The sequence below is a fragment of the Apaloderma vittatum genome, unplaced genomic scaffold (assembly GCF_000703405.1).
Source record: "Apaloderma vittatum isolate BGI_N311 unplaced genomic scaffold, ASM70340v1 scaffold6790, whole genome shotgun sequence".
Classification (NCBI taxonomy): Eukaryota; Metazoa; Chordata; class Aves; order Trogoniformes; family Trogonidae; genus Apaloderma; species Apaloderma vittatum.
In genome coordinates this window covers 46,007-71,022 of record NW_009694949.1, presented here as the reverse complement: position 1 = coordinate 71,022, position 25,016 = coordinate 46,007, and the positions used below count along the sequence as shown (strand labels likewise).

The 25,016-nt window shown below is 41.0% G+C and overlaps 1 protein-coding gene across 2 annotated transcripts in view; it reads left to right on the top strand.

Moving 5' to 3' along the window:
* Nucleotides 1–1,277: 1,277 nt before the first annotated feature.
* Nucleotides 1,278–25,016, top strand: part of ADARB1 (adenosine deaminase, RNA-specific, B1) — a 52,581-nt gene continuing 28,842 nt past the window's right edge. The window contains exons 1-3 of one of the 2 annotated variants that reach the window (XM_009869321.1): nt 1,278–1,323; nt 14,774–14,848; nt 22,019–22,950. In XM_009869321.1, the coding sequence (XP_009867623.1) occupies nt 14,821–14,848; nt 22,019–22,950 (960 nt within the window). In that variant the 5' untranslated portion in view covers nt 1,278–1,323; nt 14,774–14,820. Of the gene's footprint in view, nt 1,324–14,773; nt 14,849–22,018; nt 22,951–25,016 lie in introns of those variants that run through there. The other variant, XM_009869313.1, reaches the window with a different exon arrangement.

The following is a 25,016-nucleotide window of genomic DNA, read 5'->3' as shown; positions in this document are numbered from 1 at the left end:
GCTGTATCCCCATTTGGTGGGCTTGAGTATAGTCCGTTGCAGCGTGGGAAGCTGGCTTTAGGTGAAACTGCATTCAGCTTTCTAGGTATTAGAAACCCAATGTATTATTCTCGTATTTTTCTATACTATTGGATAATGCCGCCATGAAGTGTTGGGAAATCGAAATGTCTTTGGGAAAAAACAAACAAGGTTTGTGCAATCTTCTAGTGTATGGACTTTAAATATTGCATTAAATCCTTTCTTATCTAACTTGACCAAAACAGTTTAAGATCCATCAGTTTGTATTGTCCATAGCTGCGCTGTATAACTTAAATTTAATGGAAGTTTTTGTAGGGTGCCAGCACCCTCTTGTGGGCAGCGTAACAGCAGAGAATTTCTGTCTTTTGAAGGTGCAAATATTCAAATCCTTTACAGGTGCAGGTGGTGTCCACGCTCCTGTTTGCTGCTGGACTGTGCGGGTGTGTGTTTGCAGAATGGAAATAGTCTTGCTTTGATAATAGCTTCTGCGATTTGCTGAACTGTTTCAGAATAGTGCATCTTCGCACTGATGAAGTCACGTTAATATTTTGTTATAACCAAGACATTATCTGTAAAAATAAAGCCATCTGTTCCTGACTGAACAGCTGTGCAGTTTATGTGTATTGATGGCAATAAAAGAAAATTTCTTGTGGCGTTCTTTCCTTTATTCTATGCTTGTCTTACCCTACATCTGCCATTTCTTTCCCACCTCACGGCTGGTAGTTGAGGGATTTTCCAGTTTTGCAGGCCCTTCAGGAGAGTGCTGGCTGATGCCAGTAGCATTAAGACAATGGTGTTTGAAAAGGGGATTGGGATGTGATGTGTTGTTAATATGGATTAAAATCCATGACTAAAAATAAGATCTAAATTTTTTAAAAAATTCTAACAAGTCAGCTTTACACTCAACAGAAGTTGATTTTTAGTTTTAAGCCATTATTGGCCAAATTGTTTGCTGACCCTTTCTGCTGCAGCTTGGGTTCTGCTGAAGAGGTGCTTGTAGCTCTGGGATGTTTCTCCTGGCCCCAGTACTGAGCATCTTCAGTCTTGACCATTTTTTCCCACCCCCTTCCCCCCAGCCAGGAATGTCCAGAAGTGTTTCTTCCCATGCGTTTGCTGGGGTTGGCTCTGTGACACTCTCAATGCAGTATGTACTCTTTATTCTTAACGGAATTGAAAATTTGTCCCTTTTAAGGTCAGGAATTGCCATCTGTAATGCACTTAAATTTGTAGAAGAAAAAAAATACTAACTGTGTGTCCTCTTCTTGCAGGTTGCAGAATCAGCATGTGTCTCTAATAGTTAAAAAGGTAAGCACACCATATTTACAAAGATGTAGCAAGAATCATTGTTTTCTGATCGATATATTCAGATCATAACTTGGATGATTCATCTTAATGTATTTAGAGTGTTATTTAAAACATTATTGGTTTATATATCACATTTATCTTTGTCCACTAAATCCCTTCAAATATATTGTATCTGCACAGTTTGAAAACATAAAATGTTGGTAATATCTAACTGTATCAAGTTGATGTTCTTGTTACAAAAAATCACTTGCCCTTCTGACTGCAAATTTGTATCCAATCCATATTAGTAAAATAAATATGCTAAACTGGCATATAGGGCTTGAGAGTTTGCTGAGTGAGCTGAGCTTGATAACTGTTTTCAGAAGGGAGGAAATATGTGCAATTTATGTCTGTGTCCTAACACTAAACATCGTTCTGCCTGCATGACTTTTTTTTTAATTTTATTTTTTTTGTATATAAAATAACTTCAAGGTCTTTGAAGCCTTTTTAGTCTCCTTTAAAACAATTTTAGAGTTCTTTTCCAATTAGCTCTTATTTTCCTAAGCACCACTGGGTACCTGTATCTATTATCTTTTAAATGATGGTGAAAACACTGATGTTACTTACCAGGAGATTTAGGCTGCTCAGTTTTCTTCTCTGGATGGTTACCACTTTTTCCTTGAAAGCACATCCTCAGTACATTTCTGGCAGTTGCGGGTATTTGAGGAGTCCTTCAGAAATAACGTATATTAAAAATGGGATGTTCAGTCCTCAAAGTAAGCAAGGATACAGAGCTTCATAATAAATATATGTTCCAAACTAGTTTACCGTAGAATAACTCTGCAGACATCATAAGCTATTTCTAGTTTGGAAGCTGGGCGTTAGACTTCCTTGACTGAGGGAGCTATAGATGTAAACTCAATTATTTATGTAGTGTAACAGTAGATGGTGCTGTTGGAGTGGATTTAATCACCCGAGGAGCTGAACTGGAAACTGAGGCAAGTGGTATTGGAACTCTCGAGGTTCCCGGTGTGCAGCCAGCAGCTTGGTGATTTGAGATTTGCTGTGCTGAGCAAATGCTCAGGCTGTAATTAGCCCATACAAATTCTAGCAGTTGCTGCTCATTTATATTCATTCTTGCTGCAGTACGCAAAACTTGAAGGAAAACTCCTGTTGGCTTGTAATGCCATCCTTGTACTTGAAAAATACATGAATTGCATGTGGGAGAAAAGTGCTTACAAAGTACAGTGTGCAAATATTTCTTCAAAGAGTGTATAAAGCTACTAATAGTGGCCAAATCTCATTTAGATTTACAAGGATATTTTTGTTACACAGGAATTTTAATTAATATGTATACTTTTTTTTAAAAAAAAAGTTGTAAATTTCTTTTGTGTTCTGTGATCGAATTCTTTTTGTCCTTTTTCGTGTTTCCCCAGCAGCTTTCCAACTTATCTGATTTGAAGTGAGTCTAGTGGGTACTTAAAGATATGAGAAATTATCCTTATGAGTCTTGTGAAGAGTGCCAGGTAAAGTGGACGCTTGACAAGTGCTGTGTCTGGCTCCTTTGAAGCGAGGAAGTTTGCAGCCCTTAGCAGTTAGGCTTCCTGCAGCAATCATTTCAGTCACTAAGTTAACTCAATCTCAGAAGCTTTCGGTCACACTGGAGTTGAAAAAGCTGGTACCTGGGATCGGGGGAACAAGGAGATGGAGAGGTGGGGCCCCTTGTTAGCAGGTTAATCCAATCCCAGTGGTGAACTTGAGAGTGTGGGTTTTGGTTGGTGAAGTACTGCTCATTTAAGATGCCAGTGGCAGCGTTTTTCCAAAAGTGCCAGCCTGCCTACTTGTCAAAATATGATGATCCCTGTAAGTCACCTGCCAGAGTTTATCCAGATTTGATCATGTGCCGAGGCCTGGTGTACTGAGAAACAAAGGTCTGAGAGCAGGTAGAGATGACTTGTCAGGTAAGTCTCCTAATTCTTAACGAGATATGGGAGAAACCTGTGGATCTTGCACCTGCACACATCCCATCTCGGAAGATGGTTTTTGTCCCACGATCTGTGAGCAGAATTCAAGGGTAGGTGCAGCCCTCAGGCTCTGCTGCTGATCCACAGGACCCACAGAATCCACAGGGTGAACATGTCTTCACTCGGTTGCTCAAATTGAGAAAAGAGGCTAATATCGTATTATCGCATAATCATAGAATCATAGAACAGTTTCGGCTGGAAGAGACCTTCAGGATCGTAGAGTCCAACCATTTCCTAGCTCTATGAACACCACTAACCCGTGTCCTTCAATGCAGCATCTACCCTTCTCTTAAACACCTCGGGGATGGTAACTCAGCTGCCTTCCTGGGCAGTCTGTTCCAGTGCCTGGCAACCCTCTCGGTAAAGAAATTCTTCCTAGTATTACATGTTGCAACATGTTCCTACTGTCACATGTTGCTTTTTTGTTTATAAAAAGGCTGATAAATGCTACAGTTAATGTTGATGTTGGGAAGTCTTTCAGACCTGGCATGCAAACCCCCCCGTGGAAAATGTGTGACTAAAACATTGCTCTCTGAGGTTTGCATATTTGTGTGTTCCTGCTCTTCACAAATGTATTTTGTGCATTTCTAGGCAGTGTGTGAAATACATACTTCAGAACTTGAGAAGCAGTTATAAAGGATGCTGATGGCATCTTGGTTTCATGCACTAGGATGTATAAACATCTCCTTGCTTTAGTTTCTTCTTGTTTCTGAGATATGTATAAGGCTGAAGCCATGCCACAGCATTGCCCTCCTTTTTTAACAACAAAATAAAAATGAATTTGCCTTTCCACACCCAGTAGTGAGGATGTCTTCAATATTGCCCAAAGAAAACTGTCCTTCCCAGCCCCTTTCACTTACCGAAGGGTTAATTGTCACATGTGCCTCCTGCGGCGGGTAGGGATGAGCTGCAGCGTTTGTTCAGTTTGTTCATCTTGGTTCATCGGACCGTGCAGGGCTTTGAGGAAGGGACTCGGCCAGGTGGAAGGCAGCGCACGGCAACGCTGGGGTAACCCTCCTTTGGGACTGCGTCGCCGCCTTGTGAGGAGGGGGCACGGGGGTGCAGCAGGCTGGCCAGCGGGCTGGTGGTGGTGGGCTCTAGGCGCGTGCATGGCATCTCCTCAAGCCGCAGCTCTGGACATGGGGACCCTCTTCTGCACGGTCCGGCAGCGCTGTAAACGGAGGAGGAAGAAACGATCGGAGCGGAAAGGTAGTGTTTTAATTGCCGCACGGTCCAAACGGACTGCTAGGGGATTGCCAATGTAGAAGTTTCGGGGTGAGATATGAACCTTCGTTGCCAAGTGTAGCTTCAGTGTTTTCAGTTGGGCTTATCAGAAATCAAATTTATTAAAAGAATTATTTGAACAGAATCCTCCAGCATCTCCCAACATTTCACTTAGCTGGCAAAGTTCTGAGGAAGGGTACATCTTAACAAATATTGAACTTTTCTAAAGCTGCAGCTTTCTGACTTTTACTCTTCTAATAATGTTACTTTTTTGCATTTATGCCATTCTCTGTTAATATAATTAGCATTAATTAGCTTCTAATTTGTCATTTCAGTGTGTATTTCAATATATATCTAGTTTTTCCTCAATTATGAGGATAAACCAAGATAGCTGTTAAGAGTCTTTCACAGCTTTGTTTTGTGGCAGTGAAGGCACAGAATATTCAAACAAAAGAAACACTAGTTATGTCTCTCTACTTACATAGTGCTTACTTGCTATAACCAACATTTAGTTAAAAATCTTTCAAGTAGTCTCTTGGGGAAATAAAAGCAAATACTGTTGTGTTAGCTAGTACATTTTTAAGTACATCTGGTGTTCTTCCTATCTTTAGAAATCCTCTGTAGGAAATAGAGACTTCAAAAAGAGAAGAGGGTCAGAAAGTGTAAAGATATTGTACTGTTTCATGACTCCACCTAAATTAGTGTATGTTTAGATGTCGTTTTCCTGTTTGAGGAGGCTGGTAATGCAGGTAATGCATTTAGAAACGGAAAGCTTTTTGCAGTGCTGCTTGTAGTCTAAATATTGCAGGGTGTGCTGCTTCGGTGAGTGTATTTAGCCAACAGCTGGACTCTGGTTTGTCAGTCCATGTTCAAAGCACAAATCCCATCTGCTACACCAGCATAGCACAAGTGAAACCTCAGTTTTATTTTATCAGTATACCTGAGAGAAAACAGCTCATGCAGCCAAGGAGCAGGCTTTCTCCTCAGTCATATTTCCACATATAACATCCTGTATATGCACCGACCCGAATCAGTTGACTAATATTTATGTCGATTATTCTTTGTTGCTATTTTTGAAAGCTCTGTAAATCTCTGAGCAGCACTTTTTTCTTTATTCTTACATTTTTTAATTTCCAAAATAAAAGCCTTTCCAGTATTCTCAAAGATTGTTATTCTAGTTGTGTCAGTTAGCCCCGAACAGGTTTTTAGGAATAAAACTTGCGAGTTTCCTCCTACCTGCTGTTGGAGGCAAATGCCCAGCTTCAGTGGAGTCCTTTTGGAATCTGTCCTTGCTCAGATGCCACCAATAATTACCCAGCCTTGACGCTGAAGCAGTGCGGAGACTTCGGTTGTCTGTTGCTAAATGGTTTATTTACAGGCAGTGAATGAGTTTATTATTGCAGTTTTGCTGAATTATGAAAGCCACTTGAATGAAAGATTGGGAGGTCAAAGAAGTCAAAAATGCTGTTCGTTCTTCAAAGTGAACTGACAACTGAATTATTAATGATTTCAAAAGCAGTCAAGCATGCCTTGGCAGGAGAGGAAGCTCTTTTCTGTAGTGAGCAGTCTGGCTTCAGAGTCCTTTATCTACACCTGATCTTTGAAAGCGTAGGTGGGTTCTATTTTATATGGAAGAGCTTTTAAAAATCTTTCTTTTTATTACTTAATTCTGTACCACTGGCAACCAGGTGGAAAAAATAAAATAAATAAATAAATAAATAGATGAATCCGTGAAGTACAAGTGAGAGCAAGTTTGGAAGATTGATCTCTTAATATGTGTACGAAAGGTGCCGAGAAGTTAATTCTCTCTCCTTCAGCTAAGTTCTGTCTTCTCCATATTATAGGTACTGTTTGAATGTTATTTGCTAGGAAAAGTAGGTATTATTTGGACTTCAGTAATATCTAATTAATTCTCTTCAAAGTAGTTTTGACTCCCAGCTTGTGGTTGGTAGAAGTTAGTGGCAGTGGAAATCAGTGATGTGTTACTTGGGAAAACACACAGTCATTTTTCTTTAGTGACGTGCTTGGGATAGGGGAGTTGTAATGGGAAATGCAGACCTTTTCAGCATAGCTTCCCAGCCAAGGTGCTCTAAGAGACACTTCACCTGTACTTTGCTTCTCGCTTGAGGCATCAAGGCTTGCAAGATCCTAGCCTTGGTAGGGAAGTTTTAGGGTAAGCTCGAGTAGGATCAGTCTAGGTGAGCTGAGCAGTTGTTTGCCAAGCAAATGGAGTCTGTGGATGCTTGTGGAATGTGTGAACGAAGAAGCTTGATCTGTTTGTCTACTAAAATATTACGTATCTATGTTAGTAGTTCTTTTTGTACCTCTGCCCTGCCTGGGAAAATGGTGTGCACATAGCTTTGTATGGAGGGGGGAAACGCGTTGTTGAGTTGAAACATAGCAGTGGGATCACAGAGATGGCAGAACCCAGCCTGAGATGCTCTCCTGAGCCCTTTCTGCTCCATGCAGGACGAATTTCAGCACCTGCAGCACATCATCTCGGGAAGCAGGGCATGGGAAGGCAGGGGCTGACTAGCCAGGGGTTTGCGCTACATGACTTCTGCAAAACTACGGTGAGGAGAGCAACACAAGAGTTCATCTGCTGTTGTAGTTCTGGGTGCTGGAGGAAAGTGCTGAACACTGCTAACTTTTCTCAAGTGTATTTTTTGGTAAGGAAAGGATTGGGGAAAAAATATGATAATTCATTATACGCCAAGAATATATTTAGTCTCTTAAACACATATGGTCAAACTGTAAAAGGACAAAAAAGCTTCATTAGAAAATGTGTACAGACGGCTTAGTGTCGTTTGGCTGCATTCTTTTTTACTCTAGCATTCCATCTCTTAGTCCTTACAGTTCGTCTTTCAGCTGTCAGTCCTTCTAGCTGGTTTTCTTTATTGATGCTTCCAAAATCTGTTTAGCACACTTATGTGAATTACAAAAAAAAAAAGTAAAATAAATATTTGTGTAAATCCTGTCTCTTAGAAACTTCAATAATGCCATCAACAGTTTACATTATATAAATCTTTGTGCAACTGAATTTCCTGTTTACCTATGCTTTGGCAGACGGGAGCTTGCTTTTCCTTTACTTCAGGCTGGAGGAACAGGATGTTCAGTTCTGGGGACGTGGTGCTGAGCCCAGACTGACGTCCCAGCTCCTCGGGAGGGTTTGTCACTGGTCTGGCAGCGTGAGGCACCTGTACAGCACTTCTTTCTTCTGGCTCATCACCTCCTCGTACTTCAGATGGGAGTTGTCCAAGTCTTTTGTCCTTGAGCACAGTGTGCTGCTGCAGGAGTAACCAGAGTCAGTTTGGTGTGCTAAAATAAGGTGACAGTTATTTACAAATCCTGTTGATTACAGTCAACTAATTTTCTCTTGTAACACTGGAGTTGTGCTGATGCTATATGATGCAAATGTAGGTAGCAGTACAGTAAAGTGTTTCATTGGCTGCGGTAGTACTTTGGTAAGAACATTAGTTATCTGTTGGGTTGGGCGGTTTTTTTGTGGATTGTTTTTTAGTTGTTTTTATTTTTTCTGGGAAGGAGAAAAAAAGGTCCACACTGTGCTTCAGAAATAGTCACCAAGGCTAAAAGTAATGGAAAAATTAAGCCAGGTCTGAACCTACCTAGCAAAGCACCAAGACTTGTGTTTAGAGCCAACAGCCATATAAAAGCTTATCTTAATAAATACCTAAGCTTTAAGCAACATCTGAGTAAGGGCACAGACCACGGCTGCTGCTGTGCCAGCTGCCTGACTTGTGCCCCAGGTCTGGCTCATTTTCCTACCCTCTCTCCAAGTTTGGGCAGCAGCAAATGTGAATTTTGAAAACCAAATTCATTAGGGCAGTGGTGACATTCTGTCTGGGCTGTGAGGGATGAACGTTTCTGGACATCACGCTTCTGAGGGCGGTAAATCAAAAGGACAGCTAATCTCTGCTTATTTTTTTCTGATTCTGGCCTGGACCTGATACTCATATCAGCTCTCACTCCCAAAATCTCTCGCCTGGCGCAGTGATAATTGCACTTGACTCTGGGCACAGATAAGAATTTCCCAGCTACCTGCTCATGCTTTTAGTTTTTATTCAGTTATGTGATGGTGAGTCTGGACTTCTTAAAATTGATGTGGGGCTATCTGTGGTCTTTAGGAATACCTCAGCTGCCTAAAGCCTTTAAAACATTTTACTGTCTTGGAAGTATTTTTTTTACTGTTTCATGTTTCACATTAAAATAAGTAATTCTGAAAAGAATCTTTACTCAAAAGGAAAATTAAATTTTCAACAACCTTCCAGGTCCTTTTTCTAGTAATTTATTTATTTACAAGGAAAACTTATCCTGGAATGGTGCTCACAAGTGTGTTGGCCATGGTGTCTCAGCTGTATATCTACACAGAATGAGTGTTGCTGCTTCAGTTACTGTAGAGAAATGTTTCCTCTTAACTGCTATACATAACTCTGCATAATATAAATAACAGATAATCTGGTTGATGGTAATATTAGTATGCCAAATGTTATAGCCTTGTTGATAGTACAAAGTTAATTAGGATTGGAATCAGGGTTTCTCTATGGTAATGGGAAAGCAAATTTAAGCAGCTTTCAGAGAGCAAATAGAAGTAGCCTGTTTAGCAAAAGTTCTGCTTGAATTTCTAATCTCTTTAAGGGAAAAAGGCTTATGTGATTTGCATGATCCTCTCCCCTCCCTCTGTCCATCTGCTTTAGCCATGACGGTGACCAGGAGCAAGAGAGATGCCCAAGCTGGCGCTGCCACAGTGGAAGCGTTTCATGCTTTTTTGTTATTGATAAGCTGGGTGTTTCCAGGTCTTCCAGGGACCTGAATCAGACAGATGTGATCTTGCCCATCTTGTGGTAGCCCACCTTGACCTGTTACATTGCAGGGAGCCTGGCTGCTGGCAGAAGCCCTCCTGAATGTGTTGTGTTCTGTTTGGAGTACTCGGGTTTTCTGAAGGTCTGTCATCTTTCCAAAGCGTATTGGCTCCCAGCTGGGATTGGGGAAATCTCAAGAGTTTGGTGTCTCTGACTCTTCATTTGCGTAGCAATCCAACAAAAAGCAAAGAAAGACAGAGCATCCTGTCCTCCTTCCCTCCCCCTGCACCCTCAGGCATGCGCATCCTCCAAGCTATAGGCATTTCTGTGACTTTCTCTGGAAAACCGTTTTCCCTTCCTAGTTCTCTCACTCATGTTCTCCTGTTGTTCATTGGTTATTCCTGGCACTTGCGTACCTGGTATTGTGCTGCTCCAGCCTCCAGTGAGAGTGCGTCTAGGGACTGCAAGAAAGGCACTAAATCACATACTTGCCAACATTAAATAACACACACGTTTGACATTTCTTTTTCAGCATAAAACACTAGCATAGCAATATAGTCACCTGCAGTGAAAAGGCTGGTGATTTTTTCAGTATTAAGTGGTAGAGGTGGCTCTCCTGCCCCGTTCAGCACAGTGGGGTGTATTTTGGTGTATGGATGAAATCCAGAAGCTGTCGAAGTCATAAAGAAATGAAACTGGTTAGCTCCCACCTGTATGTTTGAAAGGCTTTTTCTGACTTCTAAACTCTACCTGAGTGAAAAATGATTGAGGTGACTTGTTAGTTTTACTCTGCTTAGTAAAACACACTGCTAACTTCAGTTCCTGGTCTGCTTGTTCTCTCGTCATTGTACTGGGACAGAGGCTGTCATAAGATGGGGATCCTGCTAGCTGGCCTGAAGTGGCCAGGATTGTGGCTGCTGTAGCCTGCAGCTGAGGTAAAACATGATGGGAAGCTCTGCATCCCTCCTGAGCCATCGTATTTTTTCTCAGAGTCTACCCAAAGTGTGTGATGCTAAAGGCATCTGTGCTGTGGTTGGAGCTGTCTCCTGCTGCATCAAACGAGGCACGAGCATCTTGGAGGATGAAGCCTATCTGTTTTAGTGGTGTGGTGGGAAACATAAATGGTGTGTTAGATGGCCTTGCAACAAAGTGTGGGCTCTCAGACCTGCTCCTGGGTAGCAGTTTTTAGGACTGTTGGGCATTACAGAATCGTTGAGGCTGGAAAAGACCTCTGAGATCATAGGTCCAGCCTGTGACCCAACACCATCACATCGGCCAGACCAGGGCACTAAGTGCCACATCCAGCCTCTCCTTAAACCCCTCCAGGGACGATGAGTCCACCACTTCCCTGGGCAGTGCATTCCAATGTCTGCAGCAGCAGAGAGCTTTTGGGGTATGATTTGAGAGGATGATATTATAGCTTTCTGGGTGTTTACAGGGAGCTTATTCCTGGTGTGGTGGAGTTCATCTGAAAGCCAATGAGGAGGGGTGATGGAGCTGGGCTGGGTGTGAAGAGCTGCCCAAGTTTTCCGCAAAGAGATAGGGATGGAGGAAGGAGAGCGACTCGCTACACAGAGGACGAGTGTATTGTACCCAGGCTGGAAGCAAGGGGCCAGGAAGGTCTTTGAATATGTACATTACATGGAAAACAGGATTTGTTACGGACCACCGAAGAGGTTGTAGTATACAAGGTGAATGATGACAAGAGTGTGGAAAAGACATTGCCAGTCTGAAGCCCACAGTTTACGTAAAGCTATGATGCATGTAAAATGGAGTTTGCATAGTCATTTTCTGCATAGTCTTTGGATTAAAAAGTAAAATGAAATTCTGTGATTTGGTTTAAGTGCTTCTGGGAGTCTCAGGAAAAGTGGTGTGTTTGTAGGTCAAATATTTTAGCTCTGTGTGCCTTGAAATTCTGCAGTGCAGGTGATAACCAGCGAGGAGTTTTACTGCTTATTTGTCATATTTTTACATTCTACCTGAGATTATGCTGTCTGGCACGTGGGTAATCTGAACGACTTCGTGGTGTCCAGAAGAGTGGTTTTGCATCACTGCCTCCTGGTTTGTGCAGAATCCTCTTGGTTACTTAAATCAGTGTCTTCTGCAAATGGAGTTGGGGAGTGAAAAGGAATCATTTTGCCGGAGCAAAGACACTTGTTCAGGCCACAAACCGGGATGATTATAAACGTTTTGTGGTGGTGGTGGAAGATTCAGAATGCAAGCATCTGGGCTTTGTTTTTGAAACCATCTGAAATGGTGACAAACATAGAGGTATGTTGCTTTCTCCATCTATTATTAGCAGCATATCATTAATTAGTGTAACAATTGCTAAAGGCACATTTTACATTTTCAGTAGGGACTGCTTAGCTCTTGCTGTAAAAGGTAAGCTGTAAAGGTTGCAAATGGTAGTGTGCTGAGGATTTGTTTAGTTGAGGATAAACAATTGTAATTGTTTTAAATTACTCAATAGCAATATTTAGCATGGGTTGGTCTCCATGTGTTGCCTGATCTAGTTGAGAGGCGTCCCTGCCCATAACAGGGAGGTTGGATTAAATGATCTCTAAGGTCCCTTCCAGCCTAGGCCAGTCTATGATTTTATGTTAAAGTTGCGAACGTACACATCTATATGTATATCCTAACATCCTTCTTCATTATCCAATACTTATTTTTGGACTACAGGTTTCTTGATGTTTCTCATACACACGTTTAACATTTACATTTTAATCACCTGTGTGCTAGTAGCTGCAATCTTACAAAAACCTGATTTTGAAGTGAGTGTTTGACTGGGCGAGTTAAGTCCAGCCATTGGATGTTTTTGTATCTGTACCTCTCTTTCATTCTTGGATGAAAGTTTTCAGTGGGACTTTTTTTTCTCTTATGCTAGCGAAGATAAAACCAAATTGACTTAATGAACTGCATTCTTCTCTTTTCTTCTTTTTTATGCTTGGCATTTAAGCCTAGGCTCTGGATTTGCACCGTGCTTTTGCATGCTTAGGACAAAATGTCTACTAAAATAATAAATAACTGTGGAGTGGCTAGTTTCTTTTTTGCAAAACTTGGTAATTACGTATTATGCCTTGGGATTGCTATAATATGCAATCTGGGCATTAAGAACATCAGTGTGAAGCTCTGCTTTTTGCTTACTTGTTAAAGCTGACTGCAGTTTTAACCGAGAGTGGATCTAAAGCTAGATTTTTCCACAGAGGTGAGAAGAGAGATGGAACGTATTCATCGTTCTGGAACAGGCATGTGGCTGTGTTAAAATGAGCATTAATTTTATTGTGTCACCGTTATTAAATGACTGTGTTGGTTTATATGGTTCCTCTTTGTGGTAGCTGTGGACTCTGTTATCTGATTTCTATCAGTGCTGACTGACACTTAATGAAGTCTCTGAGCATTGAAGTTCCTCGTTATTTGCCGTTGGCAGCCAGATGAGACACAAATGTATGTCCTCACTGAAGGAAAGACAAAACGTAGTAGAGCAGGTACTTGAGTGCTGTAAGTTGTGCCAGCCTGTGGAGCAGCAGCGTGAAACCAAGCAGCAGAGTTTATGTCACCTGCCTTCCAGGGTTCTCATGCTTTTGAAGGCACAAGCCACCTCTTCTTCCCATCTCGTTCTCCTCCTCTCCTCCAGCTGCAGCCTCAGTCCTTGGCTTCCCAAAAATGTTACCGTTCCACACAGTATCCTCTTAAGACATCACCCTGCCTCTCTTCTTCCCAGCCCAGGTGTCTTTACTGGTACCAGTAGCGATGTGCTGGGGGTGAGACTTAGTTTCCTTACCTAATCTGGTGCATGTGACAACATCCTCATGCTGATGCAGGGATGGCTTGTGCTGCCGAGTCCTCGGTATCCTGAACGCTTAGCCAAAAGTATCCTCACTGTCGTTAACTTTTAAGATATGTACAATGTAAGTAAAATGTCCACAGATAGTTAGGACTGATGCTGTCTCTGGTAAAAGTAAGCTAAGTAAAAGGCTGAAACTCTACTGGGAGATAATTGTAGTATTGGAAATCACAAAAGAAGGCTGAAGTTGTGCCCTGTGATTTCTGTGGGTTATTCATAATAGTTTTGGGGTAGGATCAAAGATACCCTTAAAAGTAGAACCTCAAACTTAATTTAATGTCATTGTCAGCAAAAGGAGGCAAAGTTTGCAGTTGTTACACAAGACTAGATTTTCACAGAACGGTTTCGCATTTGTACTGGACTTGACTCTCTTCTTCCAAACATGTACTTGTGGAAAAAAATCAGCAGACAATAAATAAATTATATTTTAAAAGGAAATTGTGATGCAGAACGTAGAAAGAGCAATACTTAGTTGTTAGTGCTTTAGAAAAGCTAAGAGACAGAGGCGCAGAATTCAACAGATTGGTGAGTACAAGACATATTTCCATGGTTTTATCCATTCCAGTGTAAGAATATGAGGCCTATTAATAGTCCAGTATTTTTTCCTCACTGTAATAACAGATCTTTTGTTAGAAGTCCCAATGTGTTTTGGGGGTTCAGTGCCAAGTATTGGAACACATGTGGCATTATGAGATTGGAGAAATTACCTAGAAAGCAACAGGTACTATGTACTTGATTAGTTTTCAAGAAAAAAAGCCCACTCAAATGGGAATAATAAAAAAATTAAACTCAAACCAAAGTGCAAACTCCATCACCTTTAAATTAGTGCTTTTGATTTGGGTGAAAGCGTTGTGTTCTTTCCAACCAAGTGCCAGGTATTTTATGTGTTTTTCATGCCAGATGCTTATATTCACCTTTAGATCAGTCTTTCTTGATGAAATCAAAGTCCTGTGGTTAACAGAATCTATCTCTCCCCAGTTAGATAACCTACATGTCATATTTGCACATTTCAGTTAGCAGAATCCACATGCAGGAGAGAGGGTTGCCTTACCCACTCTGCCCTTTGTCTGATACGGGGCTACATCCTTTGGTTGTCAGTGATCATCCCTTAGGAGGGATCTTGGTTGAGGATTTAACCAAACAAGCACTGGTCAGTTTGACTTTGGGTAAAAAAAAATGGCATCTTCGATGTTAGGACTGCTTGAATTGTCTGTGTGGCAACCTGGAGAGTGGATTTGACATTATTTTGGAGTTTAAAAAAGATACGAACCGAATGGTGGCGAGATTAACTAGTTTACATGCTTTCAGATAAAAGAATGTTGTAGTTCATCATACAAAGCCCCAAATCCTTGCAAACCTTGTCAAATTTGCAGTTCTGCAGAATGCACCTCAGCTATAGAAATACGCACTTTTGGGAAAAAATATGTGAAAATTGAGCAAAAACTGTGGACAGCCCTAAGCAAAGTCAGTGCCCAGGCTGCTACTCTTAGAGGAGTTTTAATGCTTTACCTTGTATGTTGGTACCTTAAAACTTAAATATCCCACTCTCTCTTTTCCAGGCAGAAGCAGTCTCCGCCAACCAAGAAGCCAGAAAAAATATTTCACAATGGATGTAGATGATGAAGAAAACATGAGTAAGATGAGTTTATTTACACAGTAATAATGATGTAATCATTTCTGAAGATTGCTTTTTCTCACCAGCACAGGGATGACTGTGAGGAAACTTCGGAGGCACAAATTAAAATAATTTCTTTGTCTGTTTTAAAATATGGTAGTGAAGAATGAATTGGAGCTTTTGCATTAAAAGTGTTTTAAACACACATGGTTATATGCTGGTCTAGTTATACCTTGTGTCTCATATTTTTCTTCCAACAACTGACTAATCAAAGAAAATACTTTCCTGTTTTAAACCAGCAATGACGAAGAGAGGGAGAATACCAGTAGCATCAGTGCCAGTGGTTAGGGACCAGTCAGAAGGGAGGGTGAGACAAAGCAGATGGAGTTGAAGTGTATAAAGTAAATGAGGGGAAGCAGAAATGGAGGAAGAAAAAGCAAGAGGATGAGCCAGAAGAGCTGACACAAGTCTGGGATGGCTGATTATTCTCATTAGATGCTGATTGTTCCAGCCCTGAGCTACTGAATTATTGAAGTATGTTTAAGCACAAAAATAGTAAAATATAGTGATCATCTTGATGAATACACTAGTGAATTGCTGTGAGGTTGATAAGTCTATGATACAATTAAGATCTGATAACCTGTGGAGAAAAGCATTCTCATTAAAACGTTATAAGATTTTTTTTTGTTACTGGCCTTTCAACTATCTTCTTTTGTGAATGAGAGAAATGTTCTCTTGCTGCTATGCTGATGTGCAGTGCCTGATTATAAATAATTGTATATATGTGAGATAATAACAAATCTGCTTATTTTTCCCTTAAGTGACAATGGCTAAATGGTGCATCTCTGGCAAAGCTGACAAAGCCCAGCAGCAGAGGAGGCTTGAGCGGAAGACTTGTAGTTCAGTCTGAATGAGTTACAGAGCATTTTTATTGAGAGATAAAAAAGTTAAATCATTGTGTTTAAAAAAACCCAACAAAAAAACCCACAACAAAACCAACCAAATGACACCCCTTTCCCCACCAAAAAGAAGATCTATGAATATTATCTGGACTGGAATGCATCTTCTTCTTCAACTGAAACAGTGAACTCAACTTGAATATGCTTGCTAACTCTTTTTTTTACTTGGCATTAAAGAAATTACTTCAGACGGATGCTTTAGCTCTTTCTAAAAGTGGCCTTCCTAAGGAGGGCTTCAAAAAAAGTAAAAGCTGTAATTGGATAATTCATGTAGGATAATTTTTTGGATAAAACATGCTCTTATCTCAATACGGAGTCTATCTGAGCATGAATAAAAAATGTCTCCCCCAGCTGGAGAAAACATCATTTTACAGATCCTTAAGTGAAATCTTCATTTTTCTATCTGCTTTTTGAGTTTTTTTTCCCATCAAAATGGGAAATTCTTCCCTGAACTTTTGACTGGTCAGGAGGCTGGCTCCATGGAGCTGCTATAGGTTTGAGGCTTGCATTTGTATAACTGCAGTTGTCTCCCAGGACTATGTTTTGAGTTGTCATCTGCACTGTATTTTTGAAAAAAACCTACAAATAACCATGTCTACTTGGATGCACATAGTTAATACAAGGTGCAAGAAGACCTTCCTGCATCTGTATGCCCATACAAACATCATGAATTTGAAAGGTTAAATCATCAGATTTTGGAGGGAGAAATGAAAATTCTTAAGTTCTTCACCTTGATCGTGCGAAGACTTTCTTTAAAAAATATGATCTTTCTGTATTTTTATGTCTCTTAAAATTATGAAGTGCAATATCGGAAGTTGCCTATTAACTTTTTTATTATTTTATCTGACTCCTTTTTGGGGAACTACTGACAGAGAAGGAAGGTGAGCATATGCAGTATTTGTAGCTTGCAAGTGCACTAGAATTTCTCTAGTGCAGAAACCAAAATTAAAATTGTAGTGCTTCACCTGAAACATAAGACAGTGATGAGGTTCCATTAATATCTCTGCAAAAATACAGCACTTCAGTCTACATGCTTTAAAGTCTTCTTCCTTTATCCATTGAACATAGAGAAGATGTTACAAGGTGTTTGGGGAGAGGTCTGTTTGGGTTGGTTTTTGTTGTATCAATGCAATACAACTAAGTAATTTGCTACATGTAAATGCACCCTGTTACCTATCCTTACTGTTTTATGGGCAAAGGAGAAGTGGGGCATTTTGCAGAACGCTTGGGAAACTACCATGTGACTGTCTTGACCTTCCTCTGTGATTTTTTTTCTCCCTTTTTAAAAAAAGATGCTCAGAAGAGATCACAGGTTTTTTTCTGCCTCTTTTTTTTAATGAAAAAATTACTTATTTAGACATTCCCCAGGCCAGTAAATGAGTACAGTAGTATAAAGGGTAGCTAGAAACATCTTTTGGTTCAGTTGAGAATCATCTAAATTTAATTAAGAGTGCTCCAGATCAGACAGGACAGCGTTAGTGTTGTCTCAGCAAGCGGGTAATGGAAGTTACCCAATGGATAAAGCACCTTAATTACAGACACTTTTTAATTACAGGGAATAAAACAAAAAATAAACCAATGCACTTGAATGGATGATGCCTTTCTTTACTGGCATAAACATTCCCTGTGCCTCTTTCGTTCTTTGAATGCTCTTAAGTTTGTAAGTCTCTCAAATACCATTTCAGGGGCAGGAGTTTTCTTGCTCTGAGGTTTTTGACATGTGATGCTGTCAGCTCTGATATGTACCAAGACAGGTTCTACAGACATCAGGGAAATCTCTAGTCAAAAGTTGCCAACTATTTTTAGTGACTAGAAAATAAGCTAGTCATATGAAAAATATCTTATTCTTAAGTCATGGGTAGTATTAATGTTTAAGAAAACAGCATCCTATTACCAAGTGTTTATATCTGCATTAATGCTGCTCTGACGTGCTGAATACACAGCAGCTGTCAGGGACCTCAAAGGGCTTTCTAAAGCATGTATTCCTTGAGAACTTTTTTAAGACTGGAAAATGCATAGACTTTAAGGTATGTTTAAAATCTAGAATTAGGCTCGTTTTAAACCTCTTGATTTTTGAGTATGTTTAGGTGATCCACCAAGACAGCGTAACTTTTCTGAAGCAAGACGTGCAACATGAACATACAGGCACTTGTCAGGTCCAATAACAGTTTAATAAAAAAGAAAAAAAGATCATGAAGAGCATCCATTACTGGACACAGATTTTTTTAATTATTTTTTTTTATAGTTCAGATAGAATTTCTTTTCTCCTGCCAGTTCTATCCTATGTTTTGTACTTTGTGAGAGTGTTTTAACATTCACAGTTCTCGTTTTCCTATCCTATTGTAGCCATGATGCTGACAGTCTCTGGATCAGACTGATAGACTTTGGGATAGTCTAAACTGGTTTTTAGAACATGCATGGAATGATGTGTGGCACATCTACTGTGACCACTGCTTTAAAGCAACATTTACAAGGGTGTGTAGTGATAGGATGAGGGACAGTGGTTTTAAACTAGAACATAGTAGGTTTAGATTAGATGTTAGAAAAAAGTTCTTTACAATGAGAGTGAAGAAACACTGGCACAGGTTGCCCAGAGGGGTGATGAAGGCTCCATCCCTGGAGACATTCAAGGTCAGGCTTGATGGGGCTCGGAGCAACCTGATCTAGTTCGAGATGTCCCTGCTCACTGCAGGGGGGTTAGACTGGATGACCTTTAAAGGTCTCTTCCAGCCCAACACATTCTATGATTCTATGAAAATTTTGCTCTTCTTGTGTACTGATGCTCCTAGCCTGGGCTGCAATGACATCCTGAATCAGCCAGACCTTTCCTTTGGAGTGAGAGACTCCCCAAAGTCTTACAATCTCTAAACCAGCGTGTTATCAGAATGAAGAAGTTTGAAAAATAGAGCAAGAATATCAAATACTCAGTGCATCCAGCTGTGGGTTCGCTCCTCCTGTGTCAGAAAGCGTGCAGGGGCTGCTCTGAGAAGAGGATGACCTCAGGACATGTTAGAGCCCTGCAGTATAGAGAGGCGGGTTACATTAGAGATCTTGGTAAAATCGTTACCTAGCACGGGGTGTTCGCTATTAGAATCATCAAATTGAAAAAATACCAAATAAAAAACAATAGATGCATTAAGTGACGCTTGCGGATGGGCGTTCAAAGCAAGCAGTAAGAGATGTTTTCATGCGAAGCGTAATGAAACTGTGAAACACATTTGCCCAGGACATTGTGGATGCCAGGGATTTCTGGGGTCTTGAAAAGCAATTTGAAAAGTTTCTGGGGGCAAAAGCCCCATCGGTGGCTCCCTGTCATGTCCCCTGGGACAACCCAGAGCTGTGGCTCCCTGCAGGCTGAGAGGCTGCCCTAGGAAGGGCTGCTGTATCTTTGCGCTGGTTTGATACCCTCTCCTGGGGTCTGATGGTGGCCCTGTCACAGGTGGGGAGCTGAGTGAGGTGAGGCTGAGCTTGTCAGGCTGTTGTTAACTTAGAAGCTGAGGTGCCTGGAAAAGGGAGAGCTGTTTCTGAACAGCATGGAGAGGCTGGCCTGGAGGGGTTACCCCCTGCATGAATATGGAAAAGATTAAACGAGATGACTTCTCTGACTTTTAACAGGTGGTGGTAGCTGACCTCACTTTTTGACTAATCTGTGAGGTCTTCTCCAGTCCTAAGGTAATTACAGGACCTCATCGCTGCAGGCAGGACAGGCTAAAGAAAAGGACCAAAAGCATGTCTTCACCCTCAGCCTGAGCAGCTGTTCCTCTTTCTTGCAGTCTCTGTGGGTTGAAACAAACTCAGGTCCTTCTGGTTCTCCCGGAAGGTCTTTTTCTTTCCATCGTGTGCGAGGCTTGGATTTGGATCACCTCCACGATTTAGAAACTTGTCTACTTTCATCGTCTCCGGGTTTGACTCCGACTGTTAGCTCCCTGCTTGCTTTCTCTCCTAGTTTCTTCCACCCTGCAGGTCCTCCAGATCTAACAAGCCTAGTACTTATCAGGCAAGGCATATTTTTCTTCCGTTCTTTGTTGTTGAGACAAGGTAAGCATGCAAGTTTCTTTCCTGCTTCCTACAAGTCCCCCCTTCTCTGTCAGGACATCCTTTCCCCTCGCTGTGTCGTGAGATGGATTAAGGACTTCCCCCGGCTGCCAGACTTACATACAGAAGTTCCTTTTTTTTTATTTTCAACCGGAGGCTGTTCAACTCATATTTTCCTTCTGTGGTTTATACAGGCACTGGTAGTAGTCTTCATATAAAAACATAAGATAAAAACAGAGGCCATAATTAGTGCTAACTAAATTATTTCTGTTTAGCCTAAAAGTCACATTGGTTAATAGCAAATTCCTGGTGCCACTAGCAAGAGCAGTGTTCCAGAAATGGTATTTTAGATGAAATGTAATTTTTGGACATTATAGCTTCAGGTAAGAAACTCACTGTAAGGAAAGATTTAAAAATTCACACTACTGTCCTTAGATTCCTTCTCTGTATATGTATGAGTATATATATATATATATAAAAGAATTTATGTGCATGAACACTGTACTGACAGTTGGGGCCCTATAACACGTTCTGCAGGCAATATGATTTGTGACTGAATGTTACAAGACGAACTTTTAAATGTAGCAGATTTCTAGCAACGAAGTGCTTCAGAATATTTAGTGTTTCATTCTTTACTGAGTTTAATTGACTGGAATTTAATGTTCGGTACTATACAATTCTTTGTTGTGCTACTGTGCTTTAACAAAATGTGTTCATACTTTGGCTTTTTCTTTTGATCTTTTCTTTTTCTTCTTTTGTTTCTCTTTGAGCACCGAAAGGAGTAACCTATCGAGCTTTTGCTGGAGGATGTTATAAATGAAAATTTAGTAACCATTCCATCAGCTTTGTAACCTGGGCGAAGTGATGTGTGCGTGGTAGGGGATTCTTAGGGAAGACTGAAAGCGTGACTGAAATTTGTCACTGTGAAAGACAGCTTCCACCTGGTTTGCTCTCATTTCAATTAATATTTATCACCTAGTATGGGTGTAGGTGTAATCTAGAAATTTTAGAATGTTGGAAGAATTAGAAACACTTGACCTACTAAATTTGCCTTTTCTTTCACAACTGCCAATATAAAGCTCAAATAATTGATTTCCTTAGTTGCTTTTTTGGGGTGAAAATCAGCAGTTATTTTTTCAAGTTATAGCAGATATAATTCTTTAAATATACCTCTGGCATATCATTACCTCAACTTTCTAGTTTAGAAAATAAATCATTAAATTAATATTACAGTGCCTTTCCCCCCATTACAGTATCATTTTGGGGACTGCAAAGATTTGTCACACTTGTATCCTATGTAGTCTTAAGGGAGAAACTTTTTCATGCTTTTTGTGTTTGTAATGCTGTGACAACAGTTTTCTTACTTTGCAAAGAGTTAGAAAATAGCTTGTAAATGACAAATATAAAGTTTCTGAGTAGAAGTCTTTGTGGAAATACTTAAAATAGTTTTGTGGTCACGCTGGCACAGCAGGCAGCTATAGTTCCTGAGCAAACTGGGGTGAAATGAGATAAAAGTCTAGGAAAAGCATAAAAAAAGAATTGAATTCAGAGAATATAGAATAGATAAAGAGAAGCAAAAGCATTCAAGCACTCTTCAGTCAAAGTGTCTACTAAAAAGCTGCCTAATTTTTTGTGGCTGAGGTTTTATTTATGGAATTTCTCAATTTTGGCAACTAAAATCACTAATTAAAAAATCAGCATGAATGAAATCAATAAAATAAGTATAAAGTAGAATTAAATATCCATCTCCTAGTACTGGTCTTATTTTACTAATAAATAATTTTTACTAATAAATAATTTTTACTAATATTGGTTCTTTCTTTTATAGGCATATGCTACTATATCTTACATTTCTTGTTCAAAGCATTTTTCAGACCAAATGTAACTTACGGGTAGAAATTTTGTTCCAGCATGATTTAAATGCAAAAAAAAAAATAAAATAAACTGCAGTGGTTTTTTGCTATATATGACTGTATCAAATGTGTAGTTTGAAAACTGTTCTTGAATGTGTTACTTCTTGAACTACCGAGAGGTTGTACTGCATTATTATTATCCCTGGTGGTATTGCAAAATGTTTAACCTGTGAGCACACATCACTTAACCAGTTGCAAAGAGAGATAAAGGAATCTATAAATTTTGCATTTACAAGATCCTGCAACGAAGGCATTGTAAGTTACTCTTTCTGGGCACCGCAGGTTCGAGCAGCACTGATGTTAAAGAAAACCGCAACGTTGACAACTTTCCCCCCAAGGATGGTGGCGGGCAAGGCGCCGGGGAGGGGACACAGCTCTCCACCGGCGGCGGCAGCAGCAGCAGAAAGCGACCTTTGGAGGAGGGCAACAATGGCCACTCCAAATTTCGCCCCAAGAAGAGGAAGAAAACACCTGGCCCTGTTCTGCCAAAGAACGCCCTGATGCAACTCAATGAGATTAAACCTGGTTTACAGTACAAACTCCTCTCCCAGACAGGGCCGGTCCACGCCCCCATGTTTGTGATGGCAGTCGAAGTCAACGGGCAGGTATTTGAGGGGTCTGGCCCGACGAAAAAGAAAGCCAAGCTTCATGCTGCCGAGAAGGCTCTGCGCTCTTTCGTCCAGTTCCCTAACGCCTCGGAAGCCCACCTGGCGATGGGGAGGACTCTGTCAGTCAACACGGACTTCACCTCCGACCAAGCAGACTTCCCTGACACCCTTTTCAATGGATTCGAAACGCCGGTCCCTTCCGATGCTTCCTTTTACCTGGGGTCCAACGGGGACGGGTCCTTTAGCTCTAGCGGGGACTATGGTTTGCCGTCGTCAGCCATAGCCAGCGGCCTTTCCCAGTCGCCTCTCCCCGCACCGTCGCCCTACCCCTCTGCCAGCGGGAAGAACCCCGTCATGATCCTCAATGAGCTGCGACCGGGGCTGAAGTACGAGTTTCTCTCGGAGAGCGGGGAGAGCCACGCCAAAAACTTTGTCATGGCCGTGGCAGTGGACGGTCAGACTTTTGAAGGCTCGGGAAGGAATAAGAAGCTGGCAAAAGCTCGGGCTGCTCAGTCGGCCTTGGCATCCTTGTTTAACATGCAGCTGGACCAGACCCCATCTCGACAGCCCATTCCCAGCGAGGGGCTCCAGTTACACTTACCACAGGTGAGAAGCCCTTGGGGTTTTCTTGGTGTCTTTGAGTAGTGACCAAGTCAAGTCGTGTGCATCGAGTCATATTGAACAGCCCTTTTGCTCTTTGTTTTGCTTCTGTGAGTGTGTTTGCATTTATATATATATATATATACACGTTATGTGATTTATCCACTTATGGCTTCTGACAATTGCATGAACTCTTTGTGTTCTGTTGGAGTAAGAGAAGACTTTGGTGCTGATGCTTTCAGGCTTGATCATGTCACATAAGAGAGCACCAAGCCCTGTGCAGTGCCAGCTTGGATTATGGTTTGTGCTGAGGAAAGGTTGAACTGCTGCTTCTCATCGGCAGCAAGACTTAGATGGAGTTCAGGTCAGAATTACTGCTTTAAGATTATTATTTCATACAACAGTTTTTAGCGGAAAAGATAATAGTTCTCTTCTGCAAACTGAAGTTGTTGACATTAATGGAGCTGAACAGTGGAAGTCAAGGACAGATTAAGTAAGGCTGATGCAGTCACTGTGTATTTCCAGGGTCTAAATAATTGACACGCTTGCAGTACACGCATCCAAGATACATGCTGTCACCTAAAGGATTGTGTTCTGATGAAATTAGTTAATAAGTATATGTTAGTTACTTAGGCAGGTAAATCTGGATGAGAAATAGTTTAAATTAAATAACTAATGAACTAGGGAAAGTGCCAGACATACTAGCAAAGAAATTTAAAGTAGCTAGAATGGAGTAATTTTTTTTTAATGAAGAAAAATTCTCCCTTGTTTGCTTGCTTCTGTTTCTCCCGAATCAAAGTGCAGTAATGGTTGTTTGACTGCCCCCTTACTGCTGCATCTCTTGGGTCTTTTTAAATGCTATTATATGCCCATCTAAATTCAAATACCTGCTTGTGACTTTTTTGCAACTTTTTATCTGAGAATTTCAAGGGTTTGACCTTTTTTATCTCAAAAACGTTGTTTGAGATGTCATTAACAATGCAAGATACTGGTATGATTTGATAAAACAGGGTTAAAGAGTGTAAGGAGATGTGACTTTTCAGTGTGTTGTTTTGTCAAAATAGATGGACAATATTCATCATTTAGAAATTCTTATATACTTTCTCTTTTAATGTTGCACAATTATTGTGTTACTAATGATTATTTCCTTAACTTTCAAATCTAGTTTCATGCTGTTTCAGGTAGTTGTGTTTTCTTCCCTAGGTTCAGTAATTTCAGACTTCATTCTTTGCTGTGATTTTAAAAGTATGTTTGGCCCCAGCCATCAAAAAAAATTCCCTGTTGGTAATGTGTTATGAGTTCCTGAGTCAGTAAAATGCTGAAAATTGGAACTGAAATAGGGAAGTGGGAAACGGCAGGAGGTGAGACGTGAAAGAGGTGTCGTTCTAAGAAGGTTAAGTTGTTTTTCCGCCCAGCAGGCCAAGATGTAACAGCTTGCACAGCCTCTTTCCTTTCAGGGACTTGGATGGATCTCTGGGCAGTGCTGAGTTTTTCTGAGCTCCTTGCCTTTGTCAGGTTTTGATCAAGTCCCGGGTAGCTGTCCCACAGCTTATGGGTATAAATGAGGGTAGGATTTGTTATAACCCATACATCACATGGGTCTGTTGGAGCATGTTCAGAGGAGGCCACAAAGATGATCCAGGGGCTGGAGCACCTCTGCTACGAGGACAGGCTGTGGGAGCTGAGGCTGTTCAGTCTGGAAAAGAGAAGACTCTGGGGCGACCTAATAGCTGCCTTCCAGTCCCTGAAGGGAACCTACAGGAAGGCTGGGGAGGGAGTTTGTGCAAGAGTAAAACTGATAGGACAAGGGGAAATGGGTTTAAGTTGAAGGAGAATAGATTTAGATTGGACCTTAGAAAGAAATTCTTCAGTACGAGGGTGGCAAGACTTTGGAATAAATTGCCCAGAGATGTTGTGGCTGCCCCCTCCCTGGAGGTGTTCAAGGCCAGGTTGGACGGAGCCTTGAGTAGCCTGATCTAGTTGAGAGGCGTCCCTGCCCATGACAGGGAGGTTGGATCAGATGATCTCTAAGGTCCCTTCCAACCTAGGCCATTCTATGATTCTATGATATA